This window comes from Daldinia decipiens (assembly GCF_022478715.1).
Source record: "Daldinia decipiens strain CBS 113046 unplaced genomic scaffold F4813scaffold_12, whole genome shotgun sequence".
Taxonomy (NCBI): Eukaryota; Fungi; Ascomycota; class Sordariomycetes; order Xylariales; family Hypoxylaceae; genus Daldinia; species Daldinia decipiens.
In genome coordinates this window covers 40,422-58,154 of record NW_026054555.1, presented here as the reverse complement: position 1 = coordinate 58,154, position 17,733 = coordinate 40,422, and the positions used below count along the sequence as shown (strand labels likewise).

Here is a 17,733-nt window from a genome sequence, read left to right as displayed (position 1 = left end):
AACAAGGATTATTCAGTGTTTAATGCTCACCGCACGTTGGGCGCCTCAGGCCGATACGAATTCCCCCCAGTGTTAGAGAAGTACATAGTTACCACTTTAAGATATCCTAATCATATACGGCTATTAACTCCTACTAACCACTTGCATGCGAACTGTTGTGGTAAAAGCAACATCTAAGCACCAGTTATTCAAGTATTAAAGCTTCAGCTCCGTACGTCGTACATCCTAGCCAATTACCCTAAGTAGATAGTTCAAGCCTTACTCTATGAGTTCCTCCAATGAATGCAATATGTTTCAGCCACGAGGTTTAACTGGCTATTAGCTAAGAACAGCGTTTAACTAAGTAACGATCTACCTTGTTCTTCGTAAAGAATAGCCAATACAGCTCAGTTTTATTTGTTGGCATGGATCCTGCTTCCAAGTTATACCGGTGTGCTGGCCGCCTGACCGCCTATTAAACCTGCTATACACCATTTCCGAACGCGTATACATTTAGCCAACGCTATCAAGCATACTAGCAAGATACTCTGTTTCGAAAGATCCCCATACAAACCTTGTCGTATGGCCGGGAAGAATCGACAAATCTCAGGGCCGTACCAAGACGAATAACATTCTTCAGGTCATTGTTTATTGTCGAGGCATGAATCTTTCAAGATGGCCAGCTGGAATATTTGTTGTGCCTTCACTTTATTGTCTTACCGTGTATGGTGTATGAAGAACAACGTCGCCAGCCTCGTAGTTCGTAGTAAGCCATTTTCGGCGATGCGCCTCGGAAAACTCCTTTGGCCCGTCTGCAAGTAAGCCTCCATTCATCATATTTTTATTAAATGCATTCCTTTTCTCTTCTTCGGAAAGCCCGGTTTTCTCGGCAAGATCATAGAAATATGTCTCGGTGTCTTGACCGAGAGTATGGCCTCCTTCTAGGCAAGGCAACATCGCCCATAGGTACCCAAGCAGTCATACCAGTATCCTCGCCATGTCGGAGGAAAATCTGGTCGTAATGTACACCTATTGCTTTGTTTTGCGGCGTGTTGTTTCTCAAAAGGTACCCAGTGAGACCGAGAGTATTATCACCTCATCCGGTGAACTTGCTGATAAACGAATGGAGTGTTTCATGTTTACAGAATTCATCCTTATACCAAAGTTCCTCGTGGGCTTGCAATGCGGGATCAACAAAAAGACCTCCACGAGGACGCCCGTTCCCGTCAGTTGACCCAGCTCCGCTTATTCTATGTTAGCCCCCTTCGGGAGATTATCTTTTATCATAATACGCGACGTAAAATTTGAGGTTAGTGAAGGAGCATTCCTCCAGATAGGTATTACCACAAAACAGGAAATGGAGAGTACAAATAAGGTGCCTTGCATACTAATTAAGGGTTCGTTAGTAATAACATAGATACCGAGTTAGGTGTGTAATGGCTTCCCCTAGGTGAGGATTCAGAATTCCGATAGAGGGCACTTACCATTCCAGGGAAATCTAATTTATCCTTTTCTTTATCGAACACCCCTTCTACGGGAAGAGTTCCAGGTGCAAGCACACCGCTAGGGGCCAAAAGGGTAAACTATGCCTCTCTAGCCTTGAGTACGTGTTCCCGCGGCAGGAGGTTCTTCAAAAAAAGATAACCATCGTGTTTGTACCGCTGACGTAGGTCATCCAGAGGTTCATGCGAGGACGAGGGACGAAGAGAGCCAACTTGCTCAGGTCTTAGCAGCCCGTCGTTGACATATAGAGGAACGAAGAGTGGTGAATCTGCAACGTGCGGCATATTTCATGGCAAAGAGGATAACCAGTGTGTTTTATATGAAGTATTTCTATATCAGCATGCGAGCAGCTCCTGAGATGAAGAATCCAGAGTCAACTAACCTAGTAAGAGAGGATTAGAGTAACAAAAAAGAAATAGAGCTCATCAAAAACGACATAGAGTCTCCACTGAAAGATCTTGCTGGCCATCCGAAGTTGAGTCTGCCGTTATCAGTAACACCAAAGTTGTGCAATTAGTAGCTAGTTAGTTTGAACGTACGGTTCAAGTTTCGGTACTTTGATATAGCGAATATGCTTATTCTCGCGGCGATCTTGGCTGAATTGGGATTTAAGTAGGGTATTACGACAAGGGCAATAAACTTCATTCGATCAGCAGCACCCCAGATTCTTCTCCATGATCACCCCGCAGAATCCCAAATTCACGTGTGGGGAAATCCAACCTTCCGCTGCCGCATCCGCCGATATAATCGCCTATGTAAAAATGATCCCTGCTTAATAACTTGCATACAAGCACGCAGTATTTCAGTTCTTAGTATCTTTGGATTGTGATGCCTGTTCGATCATCTCGAAGCTAAGTAGATAAGTAGAGGGAGGATGTTCAATATAAAGCAAACGAATCCTATTCGCCGAACGGCCGGTGAAGCCGGGAAGCGTCCTGAAAACCTTCGTTTCGTTTACTTCCTTACTGGGTTCGTCTTTATTGGTGTATTACTTTTGGATATGGTAGGCTCGCCTATACATCTATTAGGTCGAATTTCTTTACGTTCCATACAGTAGTGGGCTGACGATATTCCCCAGATCAAGGTGTCATGGGAGTCATCGTAGCGGACGCTAGATGGATCCGCCTTATGAAACCGGCTAATAGCTGGGTTACGGGAGCGGTAGTATCGCTTTACGACATTGGGTGTTTAGTCGGTACTGTGTCCATAGGCTTTCTTGCCAACCACCGTGGTCGTGAGCGAACATTATCAATCGCCTGCGTAGTTTTTATCATTGGTGCTATACTTCAATCGGCATCATATAACATCACCTCTGTTACGGTCGGGCATGTCATCTTAGGATACGGTGTGGGTACATGCGCCGGCGGTGTGCCGCTATACGTATCTGAGATCGCACCAGCAAAGTTAAGGGATCGTATTATCGGGATAGAGCAGATGATTCTTTGTTTCGGTGAGCTTGTGGCTTTCTGGTTGAATTATGGGTTTAACTTTCTGGAAACTCCCAATTGGTGGCGTATCCCGCTCGCCATCCAAGTCGTGCCAGCGGCTATCTGGGGAGTCGGATGCTGGTTTTGGGTTCTACCCAGCCCCCGTTGGTTGGTCCAGCAAGATAGACACCAGTGTGCTCGTGAAGTGCTCGCCCGGCTTCACGGCGATGAAGTAGCTGATCTACAAATGGCAGAGATAGCCGAGGAGGTAGCCTTTGAGAACGCAGTAGTCACAGCGATTTGAGCTGATCTGTTCAAATCGCCAGTTTTACGTGTTACTCTACTCGCTATGGGCGTGCAATCCTTCCAGTAGATCACAGGTATTAACTCGATATTATATTACACTGTACGTTCGCTCCATCTATTGTATGCTAATGATATTCTAAACGATCCCCAGCCATCCCTTTTTGAGCGTGGAGGAATAACAGACCCGAAGACAGTCTTGTTTGTCTCTTCTTAGATTCCGATATTTCTATTCGACCGTCTTGGACGCAAGATATGGCTACGGACAGGCCTGGTAGGAATGTATTGTGCGATGGTAGGCATCACCGTCTTGCAGTGGCACGCCGAGAGAGATCCCGACTCCAATGTAAACTATGCTATTATTGCTTTTCCGTATTTGTTCTATGTGTTCTTCGACATCAGCTGGGGTGTGGGAAGTTGGACATACGCTACAGAGATCTTCCCCGTCGTGTATCGGGCGAAAGGAAACGCCCTTTCAACCGCGAGTCTTTGGCTGAGCTGCTATGTGGTAGCGCAGGCAAGTCCCCCAATAGCCGCACCTATCGGCTGGGGTCTTTATATTATTTATTCCTGCATCTGTGTAGTTACATTTATATTCGTACGATACGCGATGGGTAAGCATAAACCCTATTTCTTTTATCACTAGGTCTAACAGTCGCAGTGGAAACGAAAGGGGAGACGATTGAAGAGATGTCTGCTCTTTTCGGCATTGAAAGTAAGTTAGTAAGGAGGAGTGGAATGGAAGTTGACGGCAAAATCGGCATTGCTCACGTTGAAGACTCCAAGATGAGATTTGTCTAACTACCTGGACTCCCTTACTACCTACCTACCTAGGTTACCTAAGTACCTAGGAGGTTAGGTATTTAAATCAACAAAGCTCGTATTGACTAAGATAATAATACCAGTCATCGAGTAACTCCCTATATCCAGAATTCTCCACAGTTTCTTTCTGGTGTTCAACATTCAATCATTTTACTCCGTTCAGATAGCCTTTGGGACACCGCTGTTAGTTGTGTTGTGGGTATGCGTATGTGTCCCACCGGGAGTAGTCGAATGATGGGTAGTTCCGTGGGCAGCTCCATCTGTCCTCGGAACACCTTTATGCTCCCATTCACGCTGAGCAAACATATTATCGACATCCTTAACGTTTTGTTTCCATTTCTCTGCGATCGCTCGATTCTTCGTTTGCGCTGCTTGGGTTTCCGGATGGTTTTGGTTGTTGTCAAATGCTTGATCCGTAATCTCCATTGCCTCGCCTCGAATGGCATCCCCAGCTCCGCGAATACCTTTGAGGCCAGTTTTGACGTCATCTATTAACCTTGACATGGGTGCGGCTTATGAGATGTGTGAATTTATATACATACATAATGAATGATGCTTTCAAAAGGGTAGATAAATATGAACGCAAGCCTCCAACTATCAAATAACACACCCATTTATTCGAATCATGGCAAATGACGTATTCATGTCACACTTCCATCCAATTATATGCCAAATCAGGCTCCATAATAGGCAATTCTTTAGCTTCCTGGCTGTGTAGCTATGGGGCGGGACCTGATGTCATAAGTTATTTGTCAATGGATACGCAAGAAACATCTTACCAATGGCAAGATGGCATTGCTTGGAAAACGACGCGCTGCGGGTATTCTATTTTAAGGTACCTTAGGTACCTACATATGTATGTAGCTTTCGCCTCCTCGCGCCCAAAAACTAAGTGCCTGATCCGAGGTACTCCCGAAAGGGTGGGCATCCCGCCTATTTTGAAGTATTTTTAAACACCGCTAAAATATATACCTTTTCTACATAGTTAGTGATTTTCAAGACTCGAATAACCTCTTTATTAGCTCGGAGACTATTTTTAGTCTTGCCCGTTTCCTTAATTAATTCGCATCAAGGAGGCAAAAGCTAATACCAATACCGTTTACCTAAATCTAACGTATAGGTAATTTATTTTTATTTTCAGAAGCTACCTGTATTAGTAAGTTTATAGTACATATCATACTGCGTGGCCGGGTCTTACGAGAGCCGACAGCAGCATTAATAACTATAACTACAAAGTATGTGAGTGATACTTTAAGAATATCAAAAGCTTCAACCCAATCGTACCGAATAAAATTGATCGAGAACGCCTAACTTCGTGCCTTGTGCCAAAGATGATCACGACAGTGACGGTAAACTCCGACTTACATAGATATTCCATACATTCGAATCAGCTCAACATTTGCGTAGCTAGGATATTGCCTCCTCGTGTGCTACCTAGTTCATATTTTATTATGGGACATTTCTATCAAGCAGTCTAGTTCGGAATGAGCGATAGCGCATAATGGTAATAAAATACTAGGCTAGGTTTCGCGATGTGGAAAAGGGATTAAGGAGGTTGTGGGTTCATTCGTCGGCATATGATGTCGATCATCTCTAGCGGACGGTTCCACATCTCGAGATGGGCCTTGAAATACCCCAGAGCTGAGCCAATCGGCTAACTTGGTACTGAGCTGTTCTGCAACCGGGTATCGCCAAGAACATTTTCGAATCCTCGTATTCACTGCCTTCGTATTGACCATATTGCACATAGGCTACTACATATGCCGATGATGTCAAGCCGGGTCTCTCCTTTACAGAGCCCCAAAGACTTCCAGTCTTGATAGAGAATGTTATAAAAGGTTCCAGTATCTCTCTCATTTTGACACCACATCCGATAAGTCTAACCATCTCACTAAACCTTCACATTACCCTTTCCATCACCCTTTACATCACTCTAATCAACACATCGCCCATCATGTTTTTCAAGAACCTCGCCCTCGCAGCCCCCCTCTTCGCCGGAGCTTCAACTGCTCTGCCGCAAGCAGCCCCGGGAGCGAAACTTTCACCTGACGCCAAGTTCTCGTTGATGGCTCTCCGGTCTGGTAGTGAGGTTCATTTTGCCAGCTTCGAAGCGGCTAAGGGTAGTGTCTTTGTGAAGCTTCCCAGCCAGAACGCCTCCTGCGATGCTGGCGCTGCCGACCACGCCACGTTCTATCTTCAAGATGGCGGTCTCTACCTCTACGCTGCCTCTGCAACACCGCAGCAGCTTTACGCCGATCGTTCAGGAATGGGTATGTTCAATAGCATTTTGCTCTCATTAATTACGGGGAATTAAATTAAATTTATGCTAACCTTTTAACTTTAGGCCAGGGCAAGCTCGGATATACAACTGGCGCCCAGCCGGCCCCTAGCAACGGGGAGAGGACTTCCTTCGCGCTTGATGAAAACAACGACTTGACGGTGAATGGAGCAGGCTTCCTTGCTTGCCCCAACAGCATTGATGGTGCTTGGAGTGTGTGGGTTTCTACGGGCGTCGAGAAGCCTGCTGGAAACCAAGGCTGCCTTGGAATCTCGGCACGTGCCGTAGAGGCTGCTAACCCTAACGGCTGCCTATACACACAGTAATTGGTTGAAGCGACGGCATCTATCAGGCTATATTTCTAAAAATCGAATCTACCTACCTAGATTAGATACTTTTACCTAACCTACTTAATTATTAGACTACTTTATTATTCTCAAATCTGTCGACAGGCTAAAGGCATCTTGTTTTGTGATTTGTAGTTGAGTGTCACTTACCAACCAGCACATGATAATCATCTTTTAAATCGGGTACCTACTGGTCTAAACAAAACATGACGACCTCTAGGGGCTATTTGTGCCCCGTCTGTTTATGTCTTCTAAGCTAGGGCTCGTGTTTCATCAAGGCGAGATTCCCTATTGCGTTCTACGGTAGTATCAAGGGGAAATAAACTATTCCTTGGAAAAAACCATTGCGATAATTCAGCAAGTGCGAGTATCAACACCAGAAAGGATAGGTTTGACATAGGTAAAGGGGTGATCTCCTGCAGTGTTAAAAACCAGTAGTTATGGATTAAGAGACTTAGGATAAGGTAGGCTCAAGCAAGTTGATGCTACCGCATGGAAAAGATAGGGATATACACTTCACAAATGAGGCAGCCCCGTTGGAATATAGGAAAACCAAGCAAGTACGATTCACTATGAGCTTTCTGAGGTTTTCAATATCGGCTATCTCGAAGTAATAAGGAATATCAGGGCAGAGTAAAGCCGGTTTCTGACTGATATCAATCGACTGGTATCACGAGGCAATGCTCCCTAAGTGGTTCCCGGGGTTACCAATGATTCATTGAACATTAGTCTACGATTCCCTCTCCAATCTCCTCCTTGGCATCGATGTCATCCTCCTGTGTGATGTCCTTCTTTCCAGACTCAGAGTCATCATCATCATTGGCGGTCTCCTTAGAGAGAGTTAGCTTCTTGCCACGAACGCGCTTTCTCGGAGTCGAAGTGATGGTATCGTCACCATCCTCCTCATCGTTGCGAGCAACCTTGCGCTTGCGTGAGGCGGGAGTAGCCTTGGCCTTGGGGGTACGCTTGGCAGGCGTGGCTGGACCCTCGTCACCATTCTCAATTTTCTTCTTCACCGCTGTGATAATAAGTTAGCATTAGCCATGAAATCCCCTTTAAAAACCCGGTAGTTGGTGGTATGATGGCCGTATATCTTTACATGTCACACAAAGAACTGGCAAAATGAGAAAAACTCACCGTAGAGGACATTCTGCACGCTTTTGGTGTTGGTGTAGCCTGTAAGCTTGGCAAGCTTGTCATAGTCAACCTGTAAAGAAGTACATGTTAGTATGCCACTTTACATGCGATATGCGGTAGCCTCGAGATAGTAGATCTGGAAAGCGCTTACCTCGGGGGGGGTCTTAAAGCACTTCCAAGACATGGCAAGCACTTGAGCCTCCTTCTCAGTGATGTCGTTTTTCTTGTCGATGGATGCCATGATGACAGCAGTACCGAGTTTGTGTTCAAGCAGGTTGTGAAGTGATGTTGTGATTGGGTATGTTGGTGATTGAAAATAGAAGTTGAAAATAGAAGAAAAGACGGGTATGGTGGGTGATGTGTGTGGTAGAAAGTGATGGTATTGTGAAGCGTACGGAAAAGTTGTAAAGAGAAGGAAGGTAGGCAACGATGAGAGTAGTGAAGAAGCTTTGACGGAGGGGTTCAAGGAAGAGGTAGATGCGCTTGGTTGATTGTGACAAGTTTGCTTTTTCTAATTGTATTTTCATAAGTCCTACGAAATGACTTGTAACTTGTCGATGCGTCTGCGCAAGGGTTATCAAGCTTGCCTTGCTACCAGTCTCATTATAGTACGCAAATAAATAGGTAGCTACCACGCAGCCTTACCCCTCGTGTTCTGTCAGCTACGGAGATATATATTAACGGGAATATAAACACTTGAACTGAAAAAAGTCCATGATTTCTTCTATGTTCTTCCATAAATAATAAAGATTGGGCAGCACTGCGGCTACATATTCAATTTATTTTTGTCATCTCCCACTCAACGTTCGCATCCTTTTTTTATTTATGAATATTATTTTTTAAACCTTCTATTGGGGCAATATGAACCGCGGGCATTCCGGATTTTGCTTAATTTGCCAAACATTCCAATGGTAGACAAACTGCACTAGGACATCACATGTACCCCCTATTAATGTTCGTTTGAGTAGTATGAATAGGTAGATGATTGGAAAGATGGAGACATCTAACCTGGTATCATGCCCCTCATCAGTTTTTCTAACTCTTGAATAATTCTTATAATACGAGATGACTCCCTATATCCATCCCAATCGTGTCTAGAGGCTGGGGAGGTTCATCGTTGTGCTTGTCCAAGCTGTTGCATTCTTGTTCGTATCCGTTTTTCCTCTTCATTTAGGTCCTCCAATTCCATTAGTCGAGTTCTTCTGGCATCTAATTTCGCCTTTTCAGCTATCAGATGTGCCATTTCCTGTCGCGCTTGCGGCTTGTCGGTACTTCCTATAGATTGGGCAAGTCCCTCATTCCCAGACATCTCAGCTACTGCTAGCTCACCGGTAGCTTCGTAGTGACTGATAGGATAATTGCCATTGGGACCTGAGTGCACCGGCATTGGCTGGCCGTTAGAAAACGTAGAATTTCGAAGTTGAGCTGACTGTGACCCTGGGACGGGTGGTAATTCCTGGCTGTTGGGTGTGTTTGGTCCGTTGATAGCAGTGACCCCTAACTGAGCAGGTTGGGGAACCACGGAATAATAAGTTGCGGCGCCAGTTTTAGGGTCGACATAGGTTGGATATCCGAGATAGGTAGTCTTGGGATATCCTTGGATCGGTTGTCCAGCAGGTCCCGATCCAGGCACATAAGGGTACTGATGAAATGGATACTGGCCTGGAGGCGGCTGCTGCATGGGCGGAGACTGACTGTCGGTCTGTCCGTTCGTACGCTTCTTTCGGTACCTGAGTATAAAGAAGATCGCCAATCCAAGACCTAAGAGACCAAACAGGCCCACGCCGACACCAATCCCAACTTGAGCACCAACAGATAAACCGACACCGTAGCTATCCGGATTTGCAGATAGCCCTGTCACTGTTGTGCTAGATGATGACTGGGTCCCTGATACGTCGGTCTCGCCACCCAAAGTTCCTACCGCCAAAGTTAAGCCAGGCGTCAAGGGATGCGTTTCTAAGATAGAAAGGTCACTCGACGCCCAACGTATCTGTATCATTACTTGCGCATCTATAATAAGTGCGTATCAGTGATTACTCTATACTATGGGAAATATAGGGATGTAGGGATGCAGGGATCGAGAAACTCTTGACGGGTCAAGGGGGGCCTTCAATATAACATACACGATAAGTCGGCGTTAGTTGCGTAGTAGTTCCATCCATCGGGAGTACATGAATAATCACTGGTAGGGTTAAGTCTTGTTATGACAAGCTAACCTAGCTAAGGGAAAACCTACCTCATAACGCAAAGAACTGCTGTTTCAGTGGGTTCGACGGATGGGCCTTGAAAGTTGCCGTATCGCGAACAGCCAACAGTAAACCCACTAGGACACATGGCGGGAGAATAGTAGTACGTTTCGAAGTAGCTAGCGTAGCCAGGAGGGGCGCATTCGGGATTAGAAGTCCAAAATATATCGATGTCCGTCGTAGGACGGGTAGAAACCGGAAAGCAGCCATCGGAAGGCGTCCATATCGTAGTCAGCGCGGCTACAGGTGGTGTGCCGTCATGGTTAAGAGAAGTCGCCTGCGGTGCTAGAGCGGTTGGCGTGATCGTCGTTGTGAGCGGTGCGAATCCCATCGTAATAATTATGGGGATAGATCGGAACGAATGACAGCCCACAATGCAACGATTTGAGGCGTGATGAATGAATGCTCTTCGTCACATAGAGACCAGGAAATAGTTTCAACTAATTGTTAAGAATAAGAGGAGCGAGAAGAAGAGAGAAGACATTTTCTCAAATTCTTTTCTCTGACCGTCTCTGTCGTCCTATGGCGTCTCAAGACCATTTAGTCAATTCTCGTCAGAGCAGACAGGGCTTAAAGCCTTCTTGGCACTGTTAGTAACTACAGAGTCGAGTCCAATGGCAGTGATGCTAGGAGACAAGGGCTGGGGAATAAAGTCAATAAAATTGGAGCTGGTTGCTTAATTCAGTCGCCAACTGACTTTTTTTTTTTCCTTGCATACCTAGGGTAGCTTACTTTAGTAGCACTGTAAGCGCTTTTTGTACAGCTCATCTCATCCATGATGTTACTAGGGTCAAGATATCTGATGCAGGTTCTCAGCATGTAGACGGCAGTCTATTGTTGCGATATAGATCGTTCAAACTGTTGGACTTATGTAGAAACAATGCTGCGCTTCGTATAAGAGATGATCTATGTCTGGATCTGAATATAGAAAAGCCAACAAAATATGGGCGGATGACAGGGGTTATTTCAGCTGTGGTCATAAACTAAGCGAGGGGTGCTATGATAGGACCGGGAAATTAAACATCTTATTGCATTAAATCTCTAGATAACGTGAGTTGCTCTATATAGGTACCTATATATCGAGTAGACTATTACTACCCGCATATCCTCTGACGTTGTTTGCTCGGTCTTCTAATCCTATCACCCTACACATGATAATAATCGTGGGGCAGGCGGTGGGGAGCTCTGATAGCTGGATCATACAGTCTCGATCTGAATATGCGTAATACTTATTATAGCCAATTAGGTGGTCACTAGGCTTGGTTGGTAGGATATACGGATATACTCGAACTATCAGGATACCTAGATCAACCGATTGGTATATATAAACCACCTCTATTAAGTAGCTCGTATACTTGCCTCCTCGCTATTACTTATACTGTCCCTACAATCTCTCTATTTGAGATTTCTAGATTACGTGTAATCGTAGGCGCGCCCCGGCACCTTGCGCTCTGCTGCCAACTCTTCCGCACTGATAGGGACGCGTTCTGCTGCAGAAGGATATTCGGTGCTACCCTTCCCTCTCGTGCCTTTCCCCACGCCTTCAGGCAGGTCCTCCCCCTTCTGACGGACGCTATCACCAACACTCGCCCCAGAACCTTCTAATCCAACATGCTCCTTCTTTCGTCGGCTGGTATACTCACCATGTAGATTGCCGTGCAGCTCAGCTCCCGATTGGCCCCGAATTGGCTTACTCAGACCGGTATAGACGGCTTGAGATGTGGTGCCGCCGAGGCTATCCACGGGATCGGTCAATCTCTGGGACTCGATATTCGGAGCCTCGGCTGGTGTCTCGCTATCGGGTCGGGGTTGGAATGTGTTTTCCCGAGGCGCGGTGCCAAGGGGATGTTTTTCAGCGTGGAACTCTGGCGCGGCATCGTTGCCTACCTTAACACCGGGTTTATGCCCGGTAGTTGTGAGAGGTTCCGCGGGCGGCACGCGGCTATGGAATTCGCCCTGATTAGACATGGATTCTACATTTCTTACTGCCGACATTGTAAACGTGTAGTAATAAAATAGAGAGAGAGAAAGATCTTGGCATAGGTTTCTGGATGCACTTGAACGAACTAATCAGACCCATCTAAAGCTGTGGCCGTAGACCTTCATATATATGTAATAAGAGGATAGTTAAGGATAAGCGAGGTAACGTCACGAAGCTACAATGAGGAGATCTGACATAACACCGTTGCATCGGTGGAGGACAAACGAAAGGAGAGGAAAGCGATTAACTCTGATTCATAGAGAGTGATAATGTATGGCGTTTGCCTTCTGCATCGCGATCGACGTGATGACAACATCATCGGAGCTTTTGCTGCGGATAGCAGATATTGATATGCGTCACCTAATGATAGGTATCAGTTACCTTGATGCGTGTTTTCTTTCGATCTAGAAGTCTTCGTGATGGTATTTATCCGAATCTATATTGTAGCTATTATAGTCGTTAGATAAGTGTATATCAAAGTTGAGACTCTACAAACAGTAAATATACGCCTTTATCCTCATCCCATGGAAATCGAAGGGCATATGTGAGATTCTTCTCTTTTACATAAGTCAGAGCGTCATAGTGTATATATAGGTAGGTAGGCATCTGACATGGGATTTCTTTGTACATACATAGATAGTATTCCGTGACGGTAGATGGTTGGCTGGCCAACCACAGATCGACGATTCACTTGTGGGCCAAGAGATACCGAGCCCCTGGGGCGGTTGTACGCAGGCATTTAACGGCATAGCTAACATTTTAAACTTCTATGCTTACTTCGTATAGTGTTTCGTGTATCTGAATAGTATTTTATAGCAGCCCTCTCATTCTAAAATGTGGAAGCTACCAGGACATAGGGCTTTCATAAATGGGATTATAAAAATAAATATCTAAACTTAGGTACATATGGGTATTATGAACATAAGGTCCCGTCGGCGGTTGCTGGGCCAAATCCGCTACCGTCGATTACAATGTTAACGAATAGAATGGGCTTACATATGTATGTCGACACTTGCGACACTTAAAAGGCGCTTGAACTACGACTTTAGGTACCCAGATATTCGGTTAGATTTGGCAGGTACTTTTTAATACGATGCAGGAACCAAAACAGGGATTCAAGCAGTTTAGATCAAGGAGGGACCAATACGAAGACTGCAGGGCCAATCAGGAAATACCTTTTCGTATACATACCTAGGTACCTAGCGCATACCGAAAACTGGGAAAAGTTACGGTTACAGCTTTCCCATGCTGACTTTTTGGCACTTATTCACTACAGAGTTGTATTATTGTTGCAAGTATTTTCCTGATACCTAGGTACCTATGTACCTAGGTAGGTACTGGATGTTGAACCTCAGGTACAATACCTTTCCTAGAATAGAACTAGATCGGCACTAGTTCTGGGCACATGTAACCATACCTAACGTAGTACCTACACCAATACAGGTGTAGTACCTCAATAATAAATCTACCTCAACTTTCTATCACCTGCTGCTTCCTATTGTTTGTCCTTTCGCCTCCTACTCTTTCCTGCCTTGGCCTCTCTTGTACTATGTATGTATGCATATACAATTAAGTACTGTGATTTAAGTGCACTCAGGTACATAACTCAGATAGGTACATCGTTGATATCTCCCGCGCATGTCTATGTTGTTTACATGTACTAACATTAACCCACTTGATCAGGGACCGGACCTTTTTGAGTCCCACTTCTAGTGCCGGTGACGATAGCTACTTACATATGTAACTGCACTTAATAATATTGAATTGAGCCTTGGAAGGTCCCTCACCTCACCCTCGTTCTACTTTCTGAAATCATGAGTCGTCGATACTCCTTCAATTCTGAACCCGACGAGCGCGACCCCCTCGACAAATCAAACGACCCGAACTATCGCTACGCATATTCCAGTCGCCAGCAACACTCTCCCTCCCATCCTTCCTCGCCAACATCACAGTCTCATTTTTACCAAGATTTCCCCGCTTCCTCTTCCGAGTCGTATCGCCATCCAGCACACCCTTCGCCCACGAGAGCATCAATACATCCCGGCGCTCACCCCGACTCAGCATATAATAGGCTACGCCAGAATAGAAGATTTAGCGGAGGGGTAGAAACAGTGGTTGCGCCTAGGACCGGGATTAGAGCTGGAGCTGGAGCCGGAGTTGGAGCCGGAGCCGGAGCCGGAGCTTTAGCTGGGGAAGCCTATGCTGCGGGTCACCCATCTTTATCTGGACCCGTCCCGCCGTCCCACCGAGAGAACAATACATCTACTCGGGGACGCGACCCCCCTCAATCTAACATCACCCCGGGTGCTGACAATTTTAGCGAGGCTGCCGCTGGTGGCATGTCTGGTTTAGCTATGAGTGTTGCTGATAAGAACGCACGAGAAAGTGGACTAGAAGCTATGAGACAAGCACAGCAATATAAAGAACCTCAGCGCCAGCAGGCCTCTTACACGAATGCCTACCAAGCTACACCATCGGAGCAAGCTCCCTACGACGAGCCTCGTACTTACGCATACGATCGGAGCTATGACACGTCGCCAGGATACGGTCCCGGACCCTATCTTCCATCCGGTCAGGCTTACAATTCCTCGCCCAGTCTAGCTCCATTAGCAACTGCGGCCGCGCCTCATTCGGGCCAAGGGACACCAACCTGGGGCATGCCGGGCTACTCTGGCGATCCGTTCCGGGATCTTCCTATGGCATACGGCCAAAGGATGGATCCTAGGCTCGGTCAGTTCAATCCAAACGACATTGACGATGACGGTGATGACGGCCTCGAATACCGGCGTTCCACTCGGAATAGCATACTGAGTCTAGGGGGATCGAGTCATCGAGGTGGCAACAGCGTTACGGCCGGTGTCGCTGGTGCCGTGGCCGGCGGCGGCGTAATAGGTGGACTCATAGGAAGGAATCGGAATAGCGGTATTAATTATGACCCAGTACAGAATACGAGCTCTGCTGGCAGGCTTGGCGACGTAGGTGGTGGATATAACACGGACACCGGGACAGAGAAACAGTCCGAATGGTTGTCCAGTCAAAATAACAGCCGCAAAAAGTGGAAATGGTTCATTCTGATTGTTGTCGGCCTTGTTATCGCTGGTGGAATAGCAGGTGGCGTCGTAGGTGGAATCTTGGCTAGTAGAAACAAAGGCGGCGGTAGTTCGGTCAGTAGTGGAGTCCAATCCGCTGAGTCAGACACAGCTATGAATGGGGATCTAGACGACACATCTAATGAGATTCAAGCACTGATGAACAATCAAAACCTGCACAAGGTCTTTCCCGGTGTCGACTACACGCCTATCAACGTTCAGTTCCCGGATTGCCTTAAGAACCCGCCTTCCCAGAATAACGTTACCCGAGACGTTGCCGTCCTCTCGCAGCTCACAAACACCATTCGACTCTACGGCACTGATTGCAATCAAACGGAGATGACGATCCATGCTCTACGACAATTAAAGCTCGAGAATGATATCAAAATATGGCTCGGAGTATGGCAGGACGGAAACGACACTACAAACGAGCGCCAACTAAGCAAGATGTGGAACATATTAGATAAGTACGGGGCCGACCCATTCAAGGGACTCATCATTGGCAACGAGATCCTGTTCCGACAGCAGATGACCGCTTCAGAGCTTAGTGAACTACTGGACTCGGTGAGAACCAACTTAACTAAGCATGACTGGAATCTCCCCGTCGCCACGAGCGATCTCGGCGACAACTGGGATTCGCAACTGGCCGGTATGAGCGACTACATCATGGGAAATATTCATCCTTTCTTTGCCGGTGTTAATGCTAAGGACGCCGCTTCTTGGACGTGGCAGTTCTGGGAGAACAAGGCCCACGGATTCTTCAAGACGGAAACCGAGAAGAATATTATCTCCGAGATCGGCTGGCCGACGAAGGGTGGAACTAATTGTGGTGACGACAAGGTGACAGACTGTCCTAACGGATCGGTGGCCGGCATCGACGAATTAAATACGTTGATGGAGAATTGGGTTTGCCAGGCCCTCGAGAATGGGACCAACTATTTCTGGTTTGAGATGTTTGACGAGCCTTGGAAAATTAGTTTCGATACGCCCGGAAAAGAATGGGAGGATCAATGGGGCCTCATGGATGTCAATAGGAACCTGAAAGAGGGCGTCAAGATTCCGGACTGCGGAGGTAAAACAGTTTGAACGGTAGGGGGAAGCTGTTTACCTCTGTCCTTGAAACGGGCACCGTGATCGACTTGATAGACAAGCGGCCGTGAATAGTAGCCTGGCTAATACTCTTGACGGGATACCTTACATGATCTTTTTGAACTCGAAAACGGTGCAGGGTTGTATTATACTAAGAGACGACGGTATAGGCAGGGGTTATACGAGATGCGGCGGAGATGGGAATTAAACGGGTGGCATATGGATGGATGTCTCGGCTCAAGTGTCATTTATGTTTGATGATTCTACCGACACGATTCCTGGTGCAGAGGATTGAGAGAACAGAGCATTAGAGATCATCAATGGAGGGTATGACTACCTAAGTGGCGGCAAGGTGGTAATTACCATCGTGTGCGCATAGCATTATCATGGGTTACAGTTCTGTCATTACGGTGTTGCGGAGCCTCCAGTTCGGTTCGATATATATTATAGGCTTACTCGGAGACTTAGACTTTCTAGTCTGTCAGGGGCCGAGTTAACTGCGTTCACTTTGAGGTACCTATGAGGTAGATGATCAATACGTTTACAAGCCATTAACTACGATTGCATATGAGTTTTCTATACATTATGGATTTATGTAATTCCATTCCCAGCTCGTCTATACGTTTTTCCGCCCTGGATGTACTTAGGTACCTACATATTTGACATATGCAGATAACAACGTCACATGACTTGGTGTTGCTTTGGCGATCTGCACTTACAGAAATGTGGAATGCTCCATCATCTTCTGTCCCTCCTTTTTATGAATCCCTTCTACAATACTCTAAGCGCCGGCACATCTCTCATTCCCATCACGAGTAGACTACATAGATTCGTCATTTGAAATTACGCAATCTATACAAGATGGGCACACAACCTGAACTTAACGCCTCGAACGGTGTGCATACTTCGAGAAAACGTAAAACCTCTCTCCCTATCCAAAAGAGCGATGACTAGGTCATGTCAGGAGTTCTTCGTGCACGCTTCGACCTAGTTTATCAGCTTGCCTTTCTAGCCACTGAGCTGCGGGACATATTAGAGAACGCGCCTCCCATCGAGACGGAAATCCAATCCAGCGCAGAGACGTACGACAGGAACCGCAAATGCTTTGATGACGACTACCCAATCTGCTTCACACCTTTTGAAGGTACAGAAGACACCGTCTATTGCCGTGCGACCTGCGGGCAGAATATCCATAGATAATGTTTCGAGTAGCAACGTGCTATAACCCTACATACCCGGATACCCAGGTCTCTACGTACGTACCCAGGTGTGTGCCTTATACGCTACCTAAGATATGGTTATAGACCATAGTATCTACTATGATGGACCGCGTCGAGGTACAGGTTATAGGAGGTGGTGAAGTGTGCACTCGCCATCGGACTCTCGGCGTGGTTTCTGTTGCAATTAGATTGTTTCAGTGTTCTTGTAGTCCAGCACACCGCGGCGTGGAGTTCCGAGACTACTTAACCTAATATCGCAAACAGCACGGGGGATATAGTATGACAGCCAGCTGAGCCTCCTGACCCCGTGGA

The 17,733-nt window shown here is 46.4% G+C and overlaps 8 protein-coding genes across 8 annotated transcripts; 3 read left to right on the top strand and 5 right to left on the bottom strand.

Moving 5' to 3' along the window:
- Positions 1–29: 29 nt before the first annotated feature.
- Positions 30–2,036, bottom strand: F4813DRAFT_355625 (uncharacterized protein). Its single transcript, XM_049242895.1, has 2 exons — positions 1,464–2,036; positions 30–1,366 (listed from the first exon to the last, which is right to left on the bottom strand). Exon 2 carries the CDS (start codon positions 934–936, stop codon positions 688–690), a length of 249 nt encoding a protein of 82 aa, XP_049100539.1. The 5' UTR covers positions 937–1,366; positions 1,464–2,036; the 3' UTR covers positions 30–687.
- A 320-nt stretch (positions 2,037–2,356) lies between these two features.
- Positions 2,357–4,013, top strand: F4813DRAFT_380119 (putative sugar transporter; the record flags this gene model as incomplete). The annotated part of the gene is made up of 5 exons (XM_049245530.1): positions 2,357–2,465; positions 2,561–3,195; positions 3,283–3,315; positions 3,430–3,826; positions 3,874–4,013. 5 exons carry the CDS (start codon positions 2,357–2,359, stop codon positions 4,011–4,013), a joined length of 1,314 nt encoding a protein of 437 aa, XP_049100538.1.
- A 180-nt stretch (positions 4,014–4,193) lies between these two features.
- F4813DRAFT_388341 (uncharacterized protein) lies at positions 4,194–4,538 on the bottom strand (the record flags this gene model as incomplete). Its single annotated transcript, XM_049246691.1, has 1 exon — positions 4,194–4,538. The coding sequence occupies one exon, from the start codon at positions 4,536–4,538 to the stop codon at positions 4,194–4,196; it is 345 nt and encodes a 114-aa protein (XP_049100537.1).
- Positions 4,539–5,988: 1,450 nt separating this feature from the next.
- On the top strand, positions 5,989–6,638 carry F4813DRAFT_388340 (cell wall protein PhiA; the record flags this gene model as incomplete). The annotated part of the gene is made up of 2 exons (XM_049246690.1): positions 5,989–6,304; positions 6,379–6,638. 2 exons carry the CDS (start codon positions 5,989–5,991, stop codon positions 6,636–6,638), a joined length of 576 nt encoding a protein of 191 aa, XP_049100536.1.
- Positions 6,639–7,201: 563 nt separating this feature from the next.
- F4813DRAFT_38400 (uncharacterized protein) lies at positions 7,202–8,472 on the bottom strand. The gene is made up of 3 exons (XM_049246014.1): positions 7,948–8,472; positions 7,797–7,866; positions 7,202–7,677 (listed from the first exon to the last, which is right to left on the bottom strand). Exons 1-3 carry the CDS (start codon positions 8,035–8,037, stop codon positions 7,385–7,387), a joined length of 453 nt encoding a protein of 150 aa, XP_049100535.1. The 5' UTR covers positions 8,038–8,472; the 3' UTR covers positions 7,202–7,384.
- Positions 8,473–10,757, bottom strand: F4813DRAFT_38402 (uncharacterized protein). Its single transcript, XM_049246016.1, has 4 exons — positions 10,740–10,757; positions 10,033–10,682; positions 9,920–9,978; positions 8,473–9,806 (listed from the first exon to the last, which is right to left on the bottom strand). Exons 2-4 carry the CDS (start codon positions 10,371–10,373, stop codon positions 8,908–8,910), a joined length of 1,299 nt encoding a protein of 432 aa, XP_049100534.1. The 5' UTR covers positions 10,374–10,682; positions 10,740–10,757; the 3' UTR covers positions 8,473–8,907.
- Positions 10,758–11,455: 698 nt separating this feature from the next.
- Positions 11,456–12,037, bottom strand: F4813DRAFT_388337 (uncharacterized protein; the record flags this gene model as incomplete). Its single annotated transcript, XM_049246689.1, has 1 exon — positions 11,456–12,037. One exon carries the CDS (start codon positions 12,035–12,037, stop codon positions 11,456–11,458), a length of 582 nt encoding a protein of 193 aa, XP_049100533.1.
- A 1,471-nt stretch (positions 12,038–13,508) lies between these two features.
- F4813DRAFT_355611 (glycoside hydrolase family 17 protein) lies at positions 13,509–16,833 on the top strand. The gene has a single exon (XM_049242894.1). The coding sequence runs from the start codon at positions 13,838–13,840 to the stop codon at positions 16,196–16,198; it is 2,361 nt and encodes a 786-aa protein (XP_049100532.1). The 5' UTR covers positions 13,509–13,837; the 3' UTR covers positions 16,199–16,833.
- The last annotated feature ends 900 nt before the right edge of the window (positions 16,834–17,733 follow it).

Coding starts and splice junctions, on each gene's coding strand:
- F4813DRAFT_355625 (XM_049242895.1), bottom strand. CDS start 936: ATGTTGCCTTGCCTAGAAGGAGGCCATACTCTCGGTCAAGACACCGAG.
- F4813DRAFT_38400 (XM_049246014.1), bottom strand. CDS start 8,037: ATGGCATCCATCGACAAGAAAAACGACATCACTGAGAAGGAGGCTCAA. Junction 7,867..7,947: donor GCTTTAAGACCCCCCCCGAG/GTAAGCGCTTTC, acceptor ACTTCTTTACAG/GTTGACTATGACAAGCTTGC. Junction 7,678..7,796: donor CGTGCAGAATGTCCTCTACG/GTGAGTTTTTCT, acceptor TTATTATCACAG/CGGTGAAGAAGAAAATTGAG.
- F4813DRAFT_38402 (XM_049246016.1), bottom strand. CDS start 10,373: ATGGGATTCGCACCGCTCACAACGACGATCACGCCAACCGCTCTAGCA. Junction 9,979..10,032: donor GCAGTTCTTTGCGTTATGAG/GTAGGTTTTCCC, acceptor TAACCCTACCAG/TGATTATTCATGTACTCCCG. Junction 9,807..9,919: donor AACTAACGCCGACTTATCGT/GTATGTTATATT, acceptor CACTTATTATAG/ATGCGCAAGTAATGATACAG.
- F4813DRAFT_355611 (XM_049242894.1), top strand. CDS start 13,838: ATGAGTCGTCGATACTCCTTCAATTCTGAACCCGACGAGCGCGACCCC.